This window comes from Carica papaya, chromosome 4, assembly GCF_054855325.1.
Source record: "Carica papaya isolate Zhongbai chromosome 4, ASM5485532v1, whole genome shotgun sequence".
Lineage (NCBI taxonomy): Eukaryota > Viridiplantae > Streptophyta > Magnoliopsida > Brassicales > Caricaceae > Carica > Carica papaya.
In genome coordinates, this window is record NC_142312.1 from 26,958,327 (window position 1) to 26,976,661 (window position 18,335).

The 18,335-nt window shown below is 32.4% G+C and overlaps 4 protein-coding genes across 4 annotated transcripts; 1 reads left to right on the forward strand and 3 right to left on the reverse strand.

Moving 5' to 3' along the window:
- Nucleotides 1–217: 217 nt before the first annotated feature.
- Nucleotides 218–2,618, reverse strand: SGP1 (Ras-related small GTP-binding family protein). The gene is given in 7 exon segments (XM_022037266.2): nucleotides 218–601; nucleotides 1,347–1,430; nucleotides 1,624–1,663; nucleotides 1,766–1,862; nucleotides 1,961–2,078; nucleotides 2,194–2,523; nucleotides 2,526–2,618. Coding segments are annotated over 7 exon segments (864 nt in total). The 5' UTR covers nucleotides 2,550–2,618; the 3' UTR covers nucleotides 218–430.
- Nucleotides 2,619–8,737: 6,119 nt separating this feature from the next.
- Nucleotides 8,738–11,616, forward strand: CHL (chloroplastic lipocalin). Its single transcript, XM_022037308.2, has 5 exons — nucleotides 8,738–8,907; nucleotides 9,184–9,304; nucleotides 10,050–10,289; nucleotides 10,485–10,775; nucleotides 11,137–11,616. The coding sequence occupies exons 1-5, from the start codon at nucleotides 8,840–8,842 to the stop codon at nucleotides 11,413–11,415; spliced, it is 999 nt and encodes a 332-aa protein (XP_021893000.2). The 5' UTR covers nucleotides 8,738–8,839; the 3' UTR covers nucleotides 11,416–11,616.
- Nucleotides 11,617–12,236: 620 nt separating this feature from the next.
- On the reverse strand, nucleotides 12,237–14,209 carry GDC1 (Ankyrin repeat family protein). Its single transcript, XM_022037253.2, has 2 exons — nucleotides 13,875–14,209; nucleotides 12,237–12,747 (listed from the first exon to the last, which is right to left on the reverse strand). Exons 1-2 carry the CDS (start codon nucleotides 14,142–14,144, stop codon nucleotides 12,490–12,492), a joined length of 528 nt encoding a protein of 175 aa, XP_021892945.2. The 5' UTR covers nucleotides 14,145–14,209; the 3' UTR covers nucleotides 12,237–12,489.
- A 732-nt stretch (nucleotides 14,210–14,941) lies between these two features.
- Nucleotides 14,942–17,112, reverse strand: LOC110810881 (hexon). The gene is made up of 2 exons (XM_022037183.2): nucleotides 16,891–17,112; nucleotides 14,942–16,213 (listed from the first exon to the last, which is right to left on the reverse strand). Exon 2 carries the CDS (start codon nucleotides 16,103–16,105, stop codon nucleotides 15,632–15,634), a length of 474 nt encoding a protein of 157 aa, XP_021892875.1. The 5' UTR covers nucleotides 16,106–16,213; nucleotides 16,891–17,112; the 3' UTR covers nucleotides 14,942–15,631.
- Nucleotides 17,113–18,335: the final 1,223 nt, after the last annotated feature.

Sequence of the window (18,335 nt, forward strand, 5' to 3'; positions counted from 1 at the left end):
ATTAATTTTAATAAGAATACGAAGAAGGGTTGTTAAGGAAGAGCAACATCCTCGGCTCTTGAATTCCAAATTTATCACGAGGTAGGTGTTTTACGTCTTATACAAATTGATCGTTATATTTAAACTTTTAGTTTCTAATCCCGTTTTTAATAAGATCGGCAACGATTGTTTACAAATCGATCTAGTTACTTAAATATCAGCATAGGAAGATACTAAATTACTACTACACATAATATCTTTTATTGATCATGTAACTCGGAAAATAGAAATTCTGTTTGACAAGTCATAATTGAAATACTAGAAGATAAAAAAAATAAAAAAAAAAAATTGGGAATGGTAATGTGGGTGGGTTAGATTGGGATCTGTTTTGATATGGGTTGGGCTATAAATATATGTATGTGTATATGTACATGATGGGTATACGTATATACTATGATTGGAAGTCTATAATGGGCTCACCAATGGTCAAATTTCTGTCGAGAGACCAAGGCAAGTTAAAGAGTTTAGCCATTATGAATTTGAATATCTTGTTCACGTTGATGTTGTGGGTGGCACTTGAGAAGAAAAGACTCGCCTTCATTGCCTTTGCATATGCCCTTGCCTGCCCACAAAATTGAATTTCCATTCACCCTTTTTAAATTAAATATATATATATATATATATTAATCAATTATACAAAATAAATACATATCAATAAGTAGTTGGTCATTCACTCACTTTTAATTCCGTATATTATTACTTTTTATATATTATTTATGAAGTTTCTATAGTGCAATTTATATATATTTTTTAATTTATTTAAAAGATTATAATACTTGTAAAAAAAAAAAAATGAAGTGACCCATTTGATGTCTTCTTTTATCTTTAGACGCGGAGAGAGAAGAAGAAGAAGAAGAATAATAATGCCACAAGAAAAATGCCAACGTCATAAATTCTTTTACGCAAACTATTAAATTAATTTCTAAATTAAAATTTAGTTTAAATTAATAATTTCATTTTATTTTACGAATAAAACAAAATTAAAATGAATAAATCGTGTTTAAATATTTTAAATAATTATTTGAACTGATATGTTAATAAATTAATAGTTATGAAAAGCAAAAGTGGGCATCAACTCATTACTGTTACGAAGACTTGACAATGGAAGACTCTTTTATTCCAAAGAGAAAAAAAAAAGCCCTTTTCAAAATCACTTGCCAAGCTCGTGAGAAATTAACATTTAAGCTCAATTAATTAAGTGAATACACTAAGTCTTGAAAATCACATGCTACTTAATGTCATTATACTCCATCAAATTTTAATTTCTAAACATGGGAGTAAACTAATGGAAATGTAGTTATAAATACCTGCATTACAATTGTCCATTGCAAATTCAGAGGGAGTCTCGAGAAAACGTCGAATTTAGTCCCGATTAGTATAGGAATCGCGGTCTATAACAAAACAACATTACCCCTCAAATAATTAGAAACGATGTATTCATATATATTATTATTCTTTCGGGTTAAAATATTTACGTAGTTAGTATAGTTTTCTTATAATATATTTAAGTAAAAATAGAGTATGAAAAAGAAAAACTTATTTTAAAAAAAAATAAAACTGGTAATTACTGTTTTAGTATGGTACCTGATTCCACTTTCTTGCTTGACCGTACCACTCAATAACACTGCAAATTCACAGAAAGTTATTATTAAAATTTTTGTTAATTAATTTATAATTTCTAATTAGTAAGTTAATTAATTAATGTTATTGGATACGTGTTGCAAACCTGTTAAGAGTACACCGGCTCGTGAGATCAAACATGAATAAAATTGCTACTGCATCTTTACAAGCAATTGGGACTTGATCAAGTGACCTGCTGTCACCTACACATTAATTGAACAAAGCTCAATTAATTACTAGCTAATTAACTTAAAACAAAGCTTAATTAAACAAGATTAATGATTAATTAATCTGCCCCTACCTCCTACATCCCATATGCTGAAAGAAATCCTGGCTCCTTGAACAGATAATGTTTTACTTGTCAAATTCAACCCTGTCATCTCCAGACACCTCTCCCGTTCATCTCCTACATACTTGACCTTCAACCCCAGTAAATCAAAAAATTCAAATCAGTTCATCCTTATGTATATATATATATATATATGTACAGATATATAGATATAAGAGAAAAGAGAAGTAGATATGGGTGCGCACCACAAAGCTCGTTTTTCCAATTTGGCAATCACCCAATAAACTGATCTTCAAGGTAACCAAATCAGAATCTGTCTCAGACCCAGCAGCTACCATGGGATCCTCCTCCCGCACCGCCGGTCCGGCATCGGAAACTTCCTCTGGGGATGAATTAACAGAAGAAATCCGGTGAGTCAACCTCCTGTAACTAGCAGGTTTATTACCTATGGAGCAAACGAGGATTTTCTCCCATATGAAACGAAAAACTTTGCTGAAAATGGAGACTTTTTCTGCTATGCTGCACTTTACGTCGAGATGAAGAGCGTTTCTGCAGAGCCGGGTCATTTTTCGCAGTGGGTTTCACGAAGGGTTTTCGCCATGGAAATTGAAGGTTGGGTCTGGTTTTGTCATGGTTTTTTTATAAGCTGTTTGGTATTAATGTTTTTTTTTTTTTTGGTTCTTTAACTAACAAAAAGTAGAAAGTGAAGGTGGGGGATTATAAGGGCGAGACGGTTGACCGGCGTATTTTTCTTTGGATAATCCTTAAAAAGTCCAAATTGCCGTCTTCTTGGTTCAATCGTGGGATGGGCATTTTGGTCAAATTTCAGTCAATTGTTGGATTAAACTTTTAAAACGAATTTATTATATTTTTAAATAAAAAAAAATATTTTATAACGAATATATTTTTCTCAATCAGTGAAATTATAATGGATTAAGATCCAAATTGGGAATGAGTTTTATTTATTTATTAATTAAAAAATTAACATCTACCAATACCCAATAATATGGAAGAAAAGAAAAAAGTTTGTCTACACAAGAATCTTGTTAAATGATAACTTAGAATGTGATGTTTATAATAACACACAAATATATTCTCAAACATCATGTATATGTATATGTATATGTATATGTATTATTATTATTTACGTATAAAGTAAATGAAGGATAAGAATAATTTATATGCTTATTTTCTATGAGGGTAATTATTAAAGAAGATTTTTGAACTATAATTATTTATTATTAAAGTTAATTTATCATGATAATCCCATTTAAAAGATACAACTTATTGAAGAGAAGAAGAAAAAAAAAAAAAAAATAGAGACAACTTTAATCACCTTCGTTTGTTTAATAAACTATTTAGCTTTTTGATCTGATGCAGTCGAGGAGGGTAAAATAATGAAGTTATGAAATTAAAACGACAAGCCGGAGGTGTGCTTTGGCCTGTGATTGGTGGATCTACATCAGGATTCAACCCTTTTGCAGATACCAAAGTAAAAATAAAAAAAGCCTGCAAAAACACCTTCACCACTTACGATATAATATATATACATATATGTCTGTGCTAAAGCTAAAAGCAAAAGCCTCAAGATATGGCTTAGTTTTAATTCAATCTGGGTAAACTTAGTTTTAGTTGGTTTTGAGAAATTTGAGATTAATCTCTCTTTAATCAAACACCATAAGCAATGATTTTTAAAAAATGTTTATGTGGGGTTTGAATTTAAGAACAGAGTTTATATATATGTATATTATATGTTTCTAATATTACAATTAAGTAACCAATAATGTGTTTTGTTATATCTATGCAATTGTAACATTGAATTAGGAAATGGTTATCATAATCATACATCTTAATCTCTTTTTAAAAAAGAAATTAATGATCATTATTTTATTCAACAATACATAAATCCAATGTCATAATTTTGACAATAGTACACACACACACACACACACACACATATATATATATATATGGAAATTTTGTGCATATATAAACTACACGATTGCAAATTGAGATATTAATCTATACACAAATATATATATATATATATATATATATATATATGTTGAAATATTAATTTGACTTACCAAATTAAATTAAATATTCATCAATTTGGTAGAGTGAAATGGGCAAGGGAGGTCCAAAATGGAGTGGACCTAAGACTATAACTACCTAACTACTAATTTTTGTTTGGTATTAATTTGCCATAAGTCTGATTTGAGTTGGTTAGGCCAGGAAAAGATTAATTAATGGCTAATTATAATAATTTAATATGTAATCAAGTAACATGTCATAATAATCAATCTTATAATATTAATATTTAAATATATTTTTTTGATTAAGATATTTGGTTACCTCAACTAGTTATGATTAGGTGTTATTTCCTTTTTTTAATAAAATAAAATATTAATTTGTTAGACACGTGTAAGCCCATCAAAAGCACGGTGACCAAAAATGCCCACGAATTCGATCATGATGGGGGCACAAGCTATATATATACACACACACGCACATATATATATATATATATATATAAGAGAATTAGACATGAAATTGAGTGATGGGTCATTGTAAAAAGCTTTTCTAATTAACCACGTACAATCAATGCATATGAATTATGTTGTATAAGTAATTAATTACATTTATATATATACAAATATATCTATGTATAATGTAGAGAATTAGACATGAAATTAATTGATGGGTCCTTGAAAAAAGCTTTTTTAATTAGCTACGTACAATTAATATTTATGAAATTTGATGTATAAGTAATTAATTAAGGGAAAAAAAAAACACACACACACACACACACATATATACATACAAATATATCTATGTATAATTTAGAGAATTAGACATGAAATTGAGTGATGGGTCATTGTAGAAAATCTTGCTTTTTTTTAATGAGAAAAAAAAATAAAAAGCTTGTTTAATTGGTTACGTACAATCAATACATATGAATGTCAAAATCAAATTGTATAAGCAATTGATTAAAAGAATAATCTAGTGTATTTTTTTTTTTCAATTTTTTAATTGGGTAAACTAACCTTTGCCTAATTGAAAAAACTATTTTACCTAATTATTGTTTTTTTTTAAAAAAAAAAATATTACAACAATTAAATAAATTCCGGTAGGTGGAGAAAAATAAATATCATTTGTAAGATGAAAAGTTGTTGGAATTATTAATTTCCACCATATATTATATATATATATCTCTCTCTCTATATATATATATATATATAGCATGCTCTTTTTTAAAAAAATATTGAAAAAAAATCTCACAATTTATAGCATGCTCTTTTTTTTTTTAATTGATAAGGGGGGAAAAGAGATTTCATTTTTTTCATATGTTAATTTATTAGTGTGTTATTGATTTCTATATAGATTAGTGATTATTAGCTCATTTAATTCATCACTATGAGGGTAAATTTGGACATTTAAAAAAAATAAAAGAGAAATCCCTATGGCACCCATATTAGCCCATGTTAACTCAAATTTCTTACTAATATAATATTTCTGATTATTTGGATCGTCTTGATATAAGAACCTATGTATTACGAGATTTAATAATAAAATTATGATTATTCTAACTGTACATTAAAAATATATATGATTGTTAAAATTTATATAAATACTTAAATTGTAAAAGTTCGGAACTCAAAGAAAATAAATTTGTATTTCTAAATGCGGAAGCAAAGAATAAAGTTAGAGTTTACATTTCTTACACAGTAAATTGATATACTCAATAGGGTTACGAGAATGTCCCTTCTATATTGGTTCATAAAAGACAAACGATAATAAAAAATAAATAAATAGATATCGTAGGGATTGACCTCCACTAGCACTTGAAATGAGTCCGGGAGGTGAATTATTCACAACCCTCTTACTGATCAGGATCTGGATATTTGTTTTCTTAATTTGAAATTGTTAATAAAAAGGTGAGCTACACTAATCCAGTAAGAATATCACACTAATCACTGATATGAAAAATCGAAGGTTTGTAAAAAAATCAAAAAATAACTAATGGAGCCCTTGTTTTAAGTAAATACATTTAACTTTAAAACGTTTTATTCGATACTTACTATTACGATTTTTTCTCAAAATCAACTTATGAAGACAAATAACCTAATGACATTTCAATTTCATTTATAGAATCAACAATTCTTCCTTTTTAACCTACTTATTGGGACCCCTGGGGGTCCATAGGGATATTCTTCTACTCGTGAACCCAGTATCAAGATTTGACAATTAATCCAGCCGTCCCCATAACCCGCCCGGTAATGGGCGCCAAAAACATCATCTCCTCGATATCTCGTTCGGTATGAGGATGAACCATATCTTTTAAAACTATTTTAGTATGAGACTTCTCAGTCCCGTCTGACTGAGATAATGTCCACAGTAGAGTTTCCTATGTACCGGGTCCATCCACCCTTTCCTATGATGCCCAGTAAGCTTTCATTTATTTAAATTTTCATCATCCAAACAACCACCAAAGTATATTAACGTCTCCATTTATATTCACTGATTTATTTAAACGACATTTAAACAAGTGATATAGTTTAACATTATCGAATAACCAAGTACCAAAATAACCAAATAAACAACGCAGGAGGAACCAAATAAACTAAATAATGGAGAAAACCATAGAAAATATCAATTTAAATACGGATAATATAATAGTAAGCAGTTTAGGCAGTACAGAAAAATAAACAGGGGATCAGTACAAATATGAACTAACTGGTTCTGTCTCTATTAGTGACCTATAATTAATTTTAGGATTTTTTTAATTTTTCACAAAATATATAATTATCGATTATTAATCCTCAATTTATCGTAACAGAGAATAGGGTGAGGGATCTTTACCCAGATTAGTGTTTCGAAACGTCGTACTATCTACTACGCCTCCTAACAAGTTCCGGATTTCCTGAATTTTTTCTGCGGGAATCAAAACACCTGTCACATACTTAAAAATACCTCAAAAATCTAAAATCGATGTTGAAAACCCTTTCCGGCCAATTTTAAGGTTCTGGCACGGCAATGCCGCCTTGCTCCAGCTTCGGCTCCACCCCCTACGGTGGTGGTTCGTCTTGGCCTGGATGATTTTGGCTAGTTCTATACATATCCCTACGGAAAAATACGTTAAAGGGGCTTGGTTGGCTAGAAAATAAAAAAAAAAATCGAATCTACCGGCAGAGGGGTCTTCGGGTGCGGCGGCTCTGCCGGTTTTCCTTCGCGGTTAGGATTTTTCCTTCGATTAACCTGCATAGAAAAGGACAGTAAACACAATGGTAAAAAAAATTGTGTGAAACAGGAAACGAGAAGGAGTTCATCGAAGGAGTTTTAGGATTTTGGCCGTAATGATTCAGACGGGCTTTGCCCGCAGTTTTCAGCTCACCTACCGTCCTTTTTGCTTCGAGATTCCAGCACGACGTGGTCGGTTGTTTTCAGCCGTTTTTGGTCGAATTCGACCAATTTTATGTCAATTTCTATGAGAAAACACGTTAAGGGGGCTCGGTTAACCGAAAAAATTCAAAAAATTGAAACTTACTGGCGGCAGGGTCCTTTGGTGCAGCGGCTCCGCCAGCTCACCTTGCGATTGGGTGTGCTTCGGTCAATATGTAGAGAAAGAAATGGTGATTACAATAGTGGAAGAATTACGTAGAACGGGAATTAGAAAGGGCTTCATCGGAGGTAATTTTTGCATTTTCCCGTGGCAGCGCTATCACGGTTACTTGCGATTTTCGGCCAATCCGGCAGTTCTTTTTCTTCAATTTGGTCATGAGAGTGTTTAAAATCAAATTTTGAGCAAAAAAAATATTTTTTACTTCTTTTGGCGGTCGAAAGTGGCTATAACGCGGCGGCGGTGGCATCGGTCAGCTTCCTTCTTGGCGGTTGGGTCTTCTTCTCCGATTGGGGGGAGGGGGGGGGGGGGATTCTGGTGGCTAGGGTTAGGGTTTAGTGTGAAGATGGTTATTTATATTTGTCCCCTTTTAATTTGAACCATCCATCGCGTTTGATCTGAACCGTCCGATCGCGATTAAATAAGAAGTGAATATGGACCGTTCATTGCGTTTGATCTGAACTGTCCGGTCGCGATTAAATAGGAAGTGAATTTGGACCGTTCATCGCGTTTAAATCTGACTGTCCGATCGCGTCTGGGGAGGGAACGGATTCGGGTTGTCCGTGCGCGCGAGAACGAATCTGGACCATCCGATCGCGGGACACGTGAATCGCCAACGTGGCCTCCTGTGTGACACTGCGCCGCGTGACAACCGATTCGTCGAGACTGCTGATTGGGCGTCCTACGTGGCACAATTTCCTTAAATTATATTTTGACTTCCAGTTTTCGATTTTTCTTTTAAAAAGATATTTAGAACCCAAATTTTCACAATTATTTTCAATTTCATCATCCAATTAATTTTTTTCATTTTTACATTAAAAGAAAATTCTAAAAAACTAAAAATATATATATTTATATATTAATTTTAATTACATTAAAATTAATTAATTAAGAGCATTATATTGACAGTGAACAATAATCAAGTTTTAGATTTTCTTAGGGTTAGTCTCTTGAGAGTTACTTAAAATATTAGGTCTCAATATTTTAGATAGCATTAACTCCAGATCCACTAATTTAAAAGGTTTCTATTTTGTTATTTTGCTGCTTACTAGGTCCCAATCCTTAGTGTCATTTTGCTTTCTTGTTTCAATTTCTGGTCTTCATTGAAAATTATGGATGATATATCATATAAAACGACGTCGTTTAGATCACTCAGCATCCTCTGAAGATGCTTCCCTGTGGTTCCCATCAAGTGTCACTCCAACAAGCAACGATACATCACACCCGGCAGTGAAAGAGGCAACAAGCAGAAATTTTTCTGGGGGAGAGGAATGGTAATTTTCACTCCGAATCAGGCAACACCTCTTCTGCTTCAATGTTCTTCTCCTCCTATTACCAGGTACCCACTTGCAAAAATGCTTACTTTACTATCTTTTTCCTCCAGTTTCTTCCTCTCTTGCTTAAATTCGTTATAATTCTGCTCTCTCTTGATGGGAACTGCTGACCTTCTTTTTTCACTTCCTTTTCTTCTTCTTTTCATGGAAGATACACAGCTCTATGGGGTGAATTTTGAAATGGTGTTCTATAGAGTAGAGTATTGAATTTCCTTTTCATCGTTTCAAGTGATTTTAATCTCCTTGAACTGATTAGGTCTCTGTGTTTTCTCCAATCTCAGGGGAATGCCGAGGAGAATGATGTTGAGGAGTTCATTTGATTACTCTGTGTCAAGTGATATTCTCATAAAACATGTCATACCTGGGGTTGCTGCTTTTGTATTCCTCTCTCAAACAAACCAGGTGAGGGAGATTCATGATTCTGCAGAGTATGAATGTATGTACATTGCACAAACTTCCATGGCTGTTTGAAGGTCTTATGCAAAAATAAGTTCATTTAAAATAGTGGCTTTCTTTCACTTAACCCATCAGGTTGGAAGCTTGTTAAAAGACAAGTATTTCTGGTTTTTGTTCTCATTTTCCACTTGAAGTAAGATTAGACAAGACTTCTCTCCAAAATCAGACTTTAATCGCTGCTATTTATGTAAGACGGCTGCGGAATCTTGTAACCACGTCCTTTTGTGGTGCCCGATGGTGTATAGCATTTGGTCTATGGTGTATAGTCTCTTAGGGATTAGTTGGGTGATTGCAGGATCGATGAGGGATGAGCTCTTGGCTTGGGCAGAGATATGTAAAAAGAAAAATTATCTTTTTCTTATTCCTTCATCTTTTTTTTAGGTGATTTGGAAAGAGATGAATGCTAGAGCTTTTGAGGGGATTGAGGGAAAAATTGTTAAATTTAGGGATAAATGGATACATATTTTTCTTTCTTTGATTTTGAATCATGACATTATATAGGATAGAAAATATTGGGAATGTCATTGATTTACTAATTGACTTGTAAATATCTTTTATATGGATAGTACCCCTTTGGTACCATTGTTTATATTTATGCTATACTCTTCATATTTCAAAAGAAAAAGTATAACGGTTTCTTGGGTAGTTCATGCATAGCACTTTCTAAGATCTTCTGTGCCTTCTTGGGCAGGTTGTAGCATCAGAGCTATCAACTCAATGCAACTTCTACCAACTAGGAAGTGCTGCAAATAATACATTAACTCTTCCTATCGACAGGGGATCTGGGGAAAGAAGTGGGAATTTAATGATGATGAGAGGTATGACAGCCAAGGATTTTGACCCAATTAGATATTCTGGAAGATGGTTTGAAGTAGCTTCGTTAAAACGTGGGTTTGCTGGACAAGGTCAAGAAGATTGCCACTGCACCCAGGTATAATGCAGTAGATATTGTTGTTGTACTAGATTCATTCTGCATAATCGTAGCGGACCAGATTGTTAGAGAGCATATGGAAGTGAACCTATGAATTTTCCAGTGGTTTATTAGAGATGTAGGGTGAAGTTAGTCAGGTTAGGAAAAATTTGTGGGCTACCATTCAAGATTGCCCTGACATGTTGTGCATTACAGGGTGTATATACTGTTGATATGGAAACACCTGCTATCCAAGTTGATACGTTTTGTGTTCATGGGGGGCCTGATGGATACATAACTGGTATAAGGGGAAAGGTTCAATGCCTTCCAGAGGAAGATTTGGAGAAGAACGAAACTGACCTTGAAAAGCAAGTGATGATTAAAGAGAAGTGTTTCCTTCGTTTCCCTACAATTCCTTTTATTCCGAAAGAGCCTTATGATGTTATTGCTACAGATTATGACACTTTTGCACTTGTCTCTGGTGCAAAAGACAGAAGTTTTGTTCAGGTAATTTGACTTTTCCGGAAAAAGTATATTGAAATGATATGATAATACTTGTTCACAACTAATCTAGATCTACATCCATAATTAAGAGGGACAAATTCTTAAGGACCTAAAATTTTGATGAGTATGCAACTTGACTATTATAAATGTACTAGGACCTCTGATAATATCATGAAGATCATTTCAGAGACGGTGTTCTAAGTTTACCACATGTGGAATATGAACCTTCTGGTCTTTCCTTCGGATCACTTTATGGAATAATGATTTGACAGTCTCAGATTTGCTTGCAACCTTGTGCATGTTCACATATTTTCCATTCATTTTCATATCGAACCCGAATAACATCCTTTCACTGATATTTCAGATATATTCCAGGAGACCTGATCCTGGCCCTGAATTCATAGAGAAGTACAAAACTTACTTGGCGAATTTTGGATATGACCCAAGCAAAATCAAGGACACTCCACAAGACTGTGAAGTAATGTCAAACAGTCAGCTTGCTGCTATGATGTCGATGTCCGGAATGCAGCAGGCTCTAACAAACCAATTTCCTGACTTGGGACTGAAAGCTCCAATTGAATTTAATCCCTTTACAAGTGTATTCGACACTTTGAAGAAACTTGTTGAGCTTTATTTCAAGTAGTAAAGCTTGGCTAATTGCACTATGCCTTTTATACATCAATTCAAGAAACATGTAATAATAGTTTTATTCCCCAAATCTGTAATCTTTTCAGAAGTTCCCATGCTTCTGAGGATATTCCCTGGAAAGGCATCGTACCTCATTTACTGTAGAATTCACAGGTGCTGAAATCTGTTTATAATAAATATAAAGTTTGGCATAGTATATCTCCTGATTGTACCTCATACTGTAAATTCTATTTTCTTTTAAATGAACAGTATTATTAACAAAAAATCAAGGGGATGTCAACTTGTATATACGATATTTATATATCAATTAGCAAGTGAATAAAGTTTTCTAAATCTTCCATGAAGTACAAAACATAATACAATAGCAAAAAATAAAGGGTGCAGAACCATTTATTCTTAATTGAATCAAAGTCATTCTCCTAATCCACCCCTTCAAAAGTTTTTACATTCTTCTCCTTCCAAACTACTCAAAAGATTGTGATTGGAATGATGTCCGCGAATTTCCTCCTTCCACTGATTGCCGTCCACGCCCATAACTCTTTTCTAACTGATCTCACCATCACCCACTTGACTCCTAATAACCCATTAACCATGATCTAAAGCTTGTAAACCTTTGAACACTAAAGGAATAGATGATTACAGGTCTCCACAGCCTTTTTATCCATAGATCTAGATATTAAAATTTGTTTATAGTGAATGTAAAGTTCAACATGGTATATCTCCTGTCATGATTTACATGCATATTCACTTCTTTATTTCATATTGACGAAATTTTTTTAGCTCTTTATAATATGATGGAAACAATACCAGTGATAATGAGCCATCAAAATATGGATTTTAGCTATTACAATTTATGCTTCAGCAACACTCTTCACTTGTCAATAAAAGTTCTGAAATTCAGAGAACCTTCTAAATGGTATATGAATCAAGATTTTACAACATGTTTTACTAATCCAACATCAACCGCAGACATTAAGCATTCATCAGTAGAACCTACAAATTACAAGATGGTAGTACTTGAAATCTCCAAGTGTAAATAAATGATCTCGGTAGGTATTATTCATTTCAATCATGCCTTCTGAGCTGAAAAGTTAAGGATCAAATCCTTGATGTCTTCGCTAACAGCTCTATCAAGTGCAGTTCGTCCATCCGAATCCTTGACAGTGTAATTAGCACCGGCTCTCAAAAGTTCTTCAATCTTTGGCTTGTCTCCTTCTGAGGCAGCCAACATAAGTAAGATGTCTACTGGATGAATGTTTTGGTTCAGAAGAGCTTCCATCTTATCATATGAGCCCTCTACCGCAAGCATTCCCATGTAGTTGAAGTACTGCACAGTAGAAAGTAAGACAGGTTAATATAACTTTCTCAACCCAAGCAACACTCTGATATCAAAATCTTTTCTGTGCTTAAATCTTTTATGTATTCATCAAGACTGTATAGTACAGTAACAACTCACTACCCGAAGGTCTGTGAATTAAAATGTGCTTTTGATAATATTTATAATGCCTTGAGTTCAAGTTCTATTGACATGGATAAGAACAATAAAAGAAGTTAACTACACAATTATGCTGATCAAATCATATAACTCATCAAAGTAAAAACTAATAGTAAACCAAATTGTTCTGAAACTAACAATATCAACTTTGTTAAGGCTGTGTTTTGAAAAAATCAATTTTGTTTATGAAATCAATACTTATCTTAAGTATGAAATTATCAATTTTCTTTTCCAAAATGATAACAATGGCATCTAAGAGAATACATTTTGAGTTTCCTGAACAAAATGTGTACATGAAATCTACATACCAAGTTCATTTCTTCTGACTATAGTGTAAATCTACTTTTTCTTTTTATAAATTGACATGTCACAACTAAAAACTTACTATCTTGCCTAGCATTTCTATTTATACTAAGAGGCTATTTGGCTCAGTTTTTTTATTTCAGCTTTTGTGTTTTGAAAGCACGTTTACAACCAATCGGGTAAAACATAAAGTGATTTAAGTAGCATCTAAAGGTAAAATCTACTTTTAATAAGTTTAACGCTAATAATTATTATGTGTAGTTTTTAGAAAATGAATTTGACTTTTACTACAAATTTTGAAAATAACTTTCCCCAAATAAAGCACTTCCAGTGAATAATTATTTTATCAACATTTTTAAAATTTACGGCAAAAACTATAGCTGCCCCAAACACCCACTAACTATCAAGTTCTGAAACCATTGCTCCTATTCAAAGCTTAAGCTCTGATCAGGTCAGTTGGGCAAAATCACCCAGCACCCTCCATCTCACTATGAAAACTCAAATCATAGACTTTATGACATGAAATAGCAGCAACAAATTTGGCAGAAAACGAAACCCTTAACTCAAGAACAACAAAAGGAACACAGAGAAAAATAACACCAACCTACACATATATTTATATATGTAAATGCAGAGAAGGAAATATGGAAAATGACCTGCTCAACATCGTCTCTGTCGAAGTCGTCCCGTGACTGGCTGCCATAAATGCCGGCGTTTTCAGCATCAACGCCATTCTTCCCAAACTTGAACCAGCACTGTGTTCTTGACCCATTGGAGGGTCCAATTCTAGTGGGTTTAAGCCAAGCGAAATTGTTCTGGAAACCCAGAAACTGGGAACTCAATCTAGGTGAAGACGATGGAAATTTATTAATGGGTTTTGAAGAGAAGAGGAGATGACTGCCGGTAAATTGGATTGTGGAAGCCATGGATTGTGTTCATGTATAAAGAGAAGATCAAGGTGGCCTTTATCTGATGAGTTTTCTTCTATCCACTCATATACTCTGTTTGAGAGGAAAATATTGTGTGTGTTTCACTTTTTTATGTAGAGTGATCGCAGCCGTTGATGTTGCTTACGATAATTTAAATAGTGAAGATGGTCAAAGTCTTTCAATCCAGAGGTTGTGATTGGTTGAATCCTAAAAAAGTTAAAAGCTTTTCTTTTAGAGAAAACTTGAGTTAAGAATATTTTAACAAAAATACTCTCTTTTTAAATTATCATATTTTTATTTATACATCTTCTTTCATCTTTCAACTTATAAACGTTTTTTTATTAAAAATTTGTAATTTATATAAAATTTATAACTAAAATAAATACATTAATTAAATATATATTTATATTTATTTATTAATAATTTATAAGTTTCAAAACTTAAAAAACAAACAAAACAACCTTATATGTAATTTACTTAAACAGTCTTAATAATATATTTTAGTTAATTATTGATTTACGTGAGATATCGTGTTACATTTGACGCAAAAAATTTACCACGACTCGAATTAAACCAGTCCAACACTGAAAAAAAGGCCTTTGAAAAGAATTTCAGTACCCTTTTCTTCCAATCCAATCATTCCATAGAACAAGAACACTTGAAGTGAAAATAGAGCATTCAAAAAGCATTTACCCACAACAAGAACCTAAAACACCAAGCAATCCTCTTTCTTCATTCTTGATTACCAAGAATGACCATGAACAAGTTCACCTTTCTTTCTGGGTCTCCAATAATTATTTGAAACTAAATTTGCATTCAGCTTGGTCTCAATGTCTATACACCATTTCTGCATAATACAGCACCAGTTGCAGAATCTACATATAGATAAGATCTCCATATGGTTAAGAAAAAAGCTCTTCTGATTAGCTTAACTTAAACTTTTCTAACTGCAAGAACATGAATTTGGACATATCACCGTCTAAAACCAACAATAACTCAAACAAGAAATTGTAAATGATATTCACTTGAGTCAAGAACTTGAAGTCCAGAACTGATGTGAAAACAGTAGGTATAAGACCACAACTATCAAAAGCTATTGTCTCTTTGTTCGTGAAACTCCTCGTTTGCAACCAGATAAAACGTGCATTAATCTGGTATTTACTATGGAGATTGATTATGAACATATGCTCCACAAACTCCTAAGCAGATTTGGCACCAGAGGCATGATGGGTTTGAGATAAACACTCAGAGAAGTTTACAGAAACCTCAGTTCCACCTTGAAGATAAAGCTTCCTCTAGCTGTTATTCCGAACCAACTATAAGATTGGTTTTAACAGCCGAAAAGAAGAAAAATGAGGAAATAACAGGCCTTCACTAACCATGGTGTTCTACAGTGGAAGTTTTCTGGGAAAAATCGGTCAGCAAGTAATTTTTCAGGCAAAAGTTACAGCATTCTGCAATCTGATAGAATGAAATCGGAGAAATTAGATAATGCTTTCCGAAAGCTTTGAGAATCCAAGTTTCTTGAGTTTGCTTGTTATAGGACTAGCCCATGCTCTATCAGGATTTCCACATTTTATGTCCACAATTTCAACTATATTAGGTCCTTTCTTGTCACTTTTCTCCCTGCTAGGAGTTCTATCAAAAGCAATATTATCAGGCCCGAGCATTGGGATTCGATGAGTGTTTCTCGTGTAGCTTTTCATTTTCCTGGTTATTTCGATGCTGCTACAATTACCAGTACAGCTGCTAGTTTCATCCAATGATTTTCTGTGTCTTCTGGGAGTAGCAGCAACTGAAGCAGGAACTGATCCAGGCTTCTGCTGAGAAGATCCTGCTGTTTGAGGCACAGTTTTAACGGATTCTAATTCCCTAGTCATCAGGGAACTGATTGTCCCTGTCGTCCCAACCCTGATAGATCCTCCACCGCCTTTGACAGCTTCTAGTTTTGGCACCATATTAACCAATTTGCACTACGAAATGTCTTCACCAATATCTTCGAGTAATCAATTCGTAACCTTCCAAGCTTACAGAAAGATAGAGATCCTAACAAGAACTTCAATAACCTGTCATTCAACATCACCATTCACCACCAATGCATCAAGATCTAAAATAATGTTGTTATTAAAGCATAATCCAGTCCAGAGCCTCTGTCAAGAATCACCATTTTCCCCCAAAAAAATGAAAATTCACAGTTGGGTCAACAGGTAGAAAATTGCAGATACTTGTTTCTCAACAAGAATGGGGGAAAAAGAAAATTTAAACCCAGAAAGCTGTGGTCTTTTAAGCACGAATTAGCCAAAATAAAAGCTTTAACAGAACCCAAATTTCTCAGCAAGAAAACACAGAAAAAATTCCCGTGGAAAATTCATGCTAAATGGAGCAAAAATTTTCAAGTTATGAGATCTAAACCTATTACTTCATACTACCATCAAAGCAACCACTAAAATGCTCTCGATTCTACTCCAGATTTTCTTTCAGTAAAGTGAAATCAGAATTTGACCCATAAGAGAAAACAACAGAAAACAAAAGGGTGGGTCTCATCAAGAATCATCATCTCTACAACCAATCAAACCAGAAATCACTCAAAGCACTCAACCCACAAAGCTTGGAACCCAAAAAAGAGAAACTTTTCTTTAATCGCCAAAAAAAAGGACTAAACACCTAGACCCAGTAAGTGAAACTTAGCAGATCTTCAAAAAAAAAAAAAAGAAAAAAAAAAAAAAGCAGATAAGAAGCTTACCCAAAAGAAAAAGTCCGTCTGCCAAAGCCATTAACTTCGAACTTGTCAAGCTTGAATTTGAAGATGACAGAATGAATCTGACCCTAGAAAGAGACAAAGTTTTCTTTTTTCCTTTTCTTCTTTCTTGTTTTTGGCTAGCAGAAGATATATATAATCTTAGTTTACTCCTTCCAAATCCTGGTGTCTTTTTCTGCTTAGTGTCAGATCAGACGAGTCAACTGCTAATCATATTGCAGATGTAGATATATAATCTGACCTTCTAGATTATTTAGAAAAAGGATTTCTTTTATTGATTCAGAAATGACAATTATTTTCTTGTCTCTCCTGCACAGTTAATTGATCTTTGTACCTCCAGCCCATAAGGAAGCTTCTAAAACAGAAGCCCAAACTTTCTGTACTTTTAATCAGCCCATATTTATAAATTATTTTATTTTTTAAAATTAAATAAACAACTCTCAACTTTATTTAATTATTTTTCTCCATTAATGGAGGTGAGAAGAAATTGATAATTTCTCTAGATATCAATTATTAACTAATTTAATATATATATATATTTACATATTTCTATTATTTAAATAAAATTATATGTCATTATATTAATTTTATAATTATAATATCGTTATAGTAATTTTTTTCATTATTATAATAATTTTATTATTTTTGTCAAGTTTGACATCCAAATTTAATAACTTAGGTCTAAATTGTATAGTAATTTGCAACACATTAAATTTTTTGTATAATTTTTGACTAAATTTGGTGTAATTCATGTAATTTGCTCTTAAAAAAATGAGTGCACTATCGACTATATCCAAACATATTGAATGAGTTTAGTTTATTATATAGTACATGTATTTTTCTTAAGATCTATATATATATATATATATATATATTTATAAGGATATATTAAATTAACTAAAAATAAAAATAATTATAGTGGGTTGAAAAAGAAAATTTTAAAATATTATTATTATTATTTAAAATTATTTTGATTTATAATTAATTAATTATTCCAATAAAAATACATTACCAAATTATGGCAGCAATTAATAGTCTCAAATCATATTTCCTCAAGAAGAAAATTGTCACAAATCATTAATTACCCACTAATTTAATCTTATACTTAAGAAAGTAAGTTCTCATTCTCAGTAACCCAAATTTGGGGGGGATTATACAAAGCCAACAAAATTTTTCAAGATTATGCAATGCAATATCTTATAAAAAAACAATTATCCAACCACTTTTATTTTTCTTTAATACAATAACTCAATTTACAAAGTTATATTGAATTTAAATAAATAATAATAAAAACCCAAATCTATATAAAATTTATAGAAATTAAATAATATATTTTAAATTTTATTATTATTATTATTTTCATTTCGATATCTACCATTAATTTTTGATATTTGAAATACATTATTATAATATCAATTTTTATTATTATA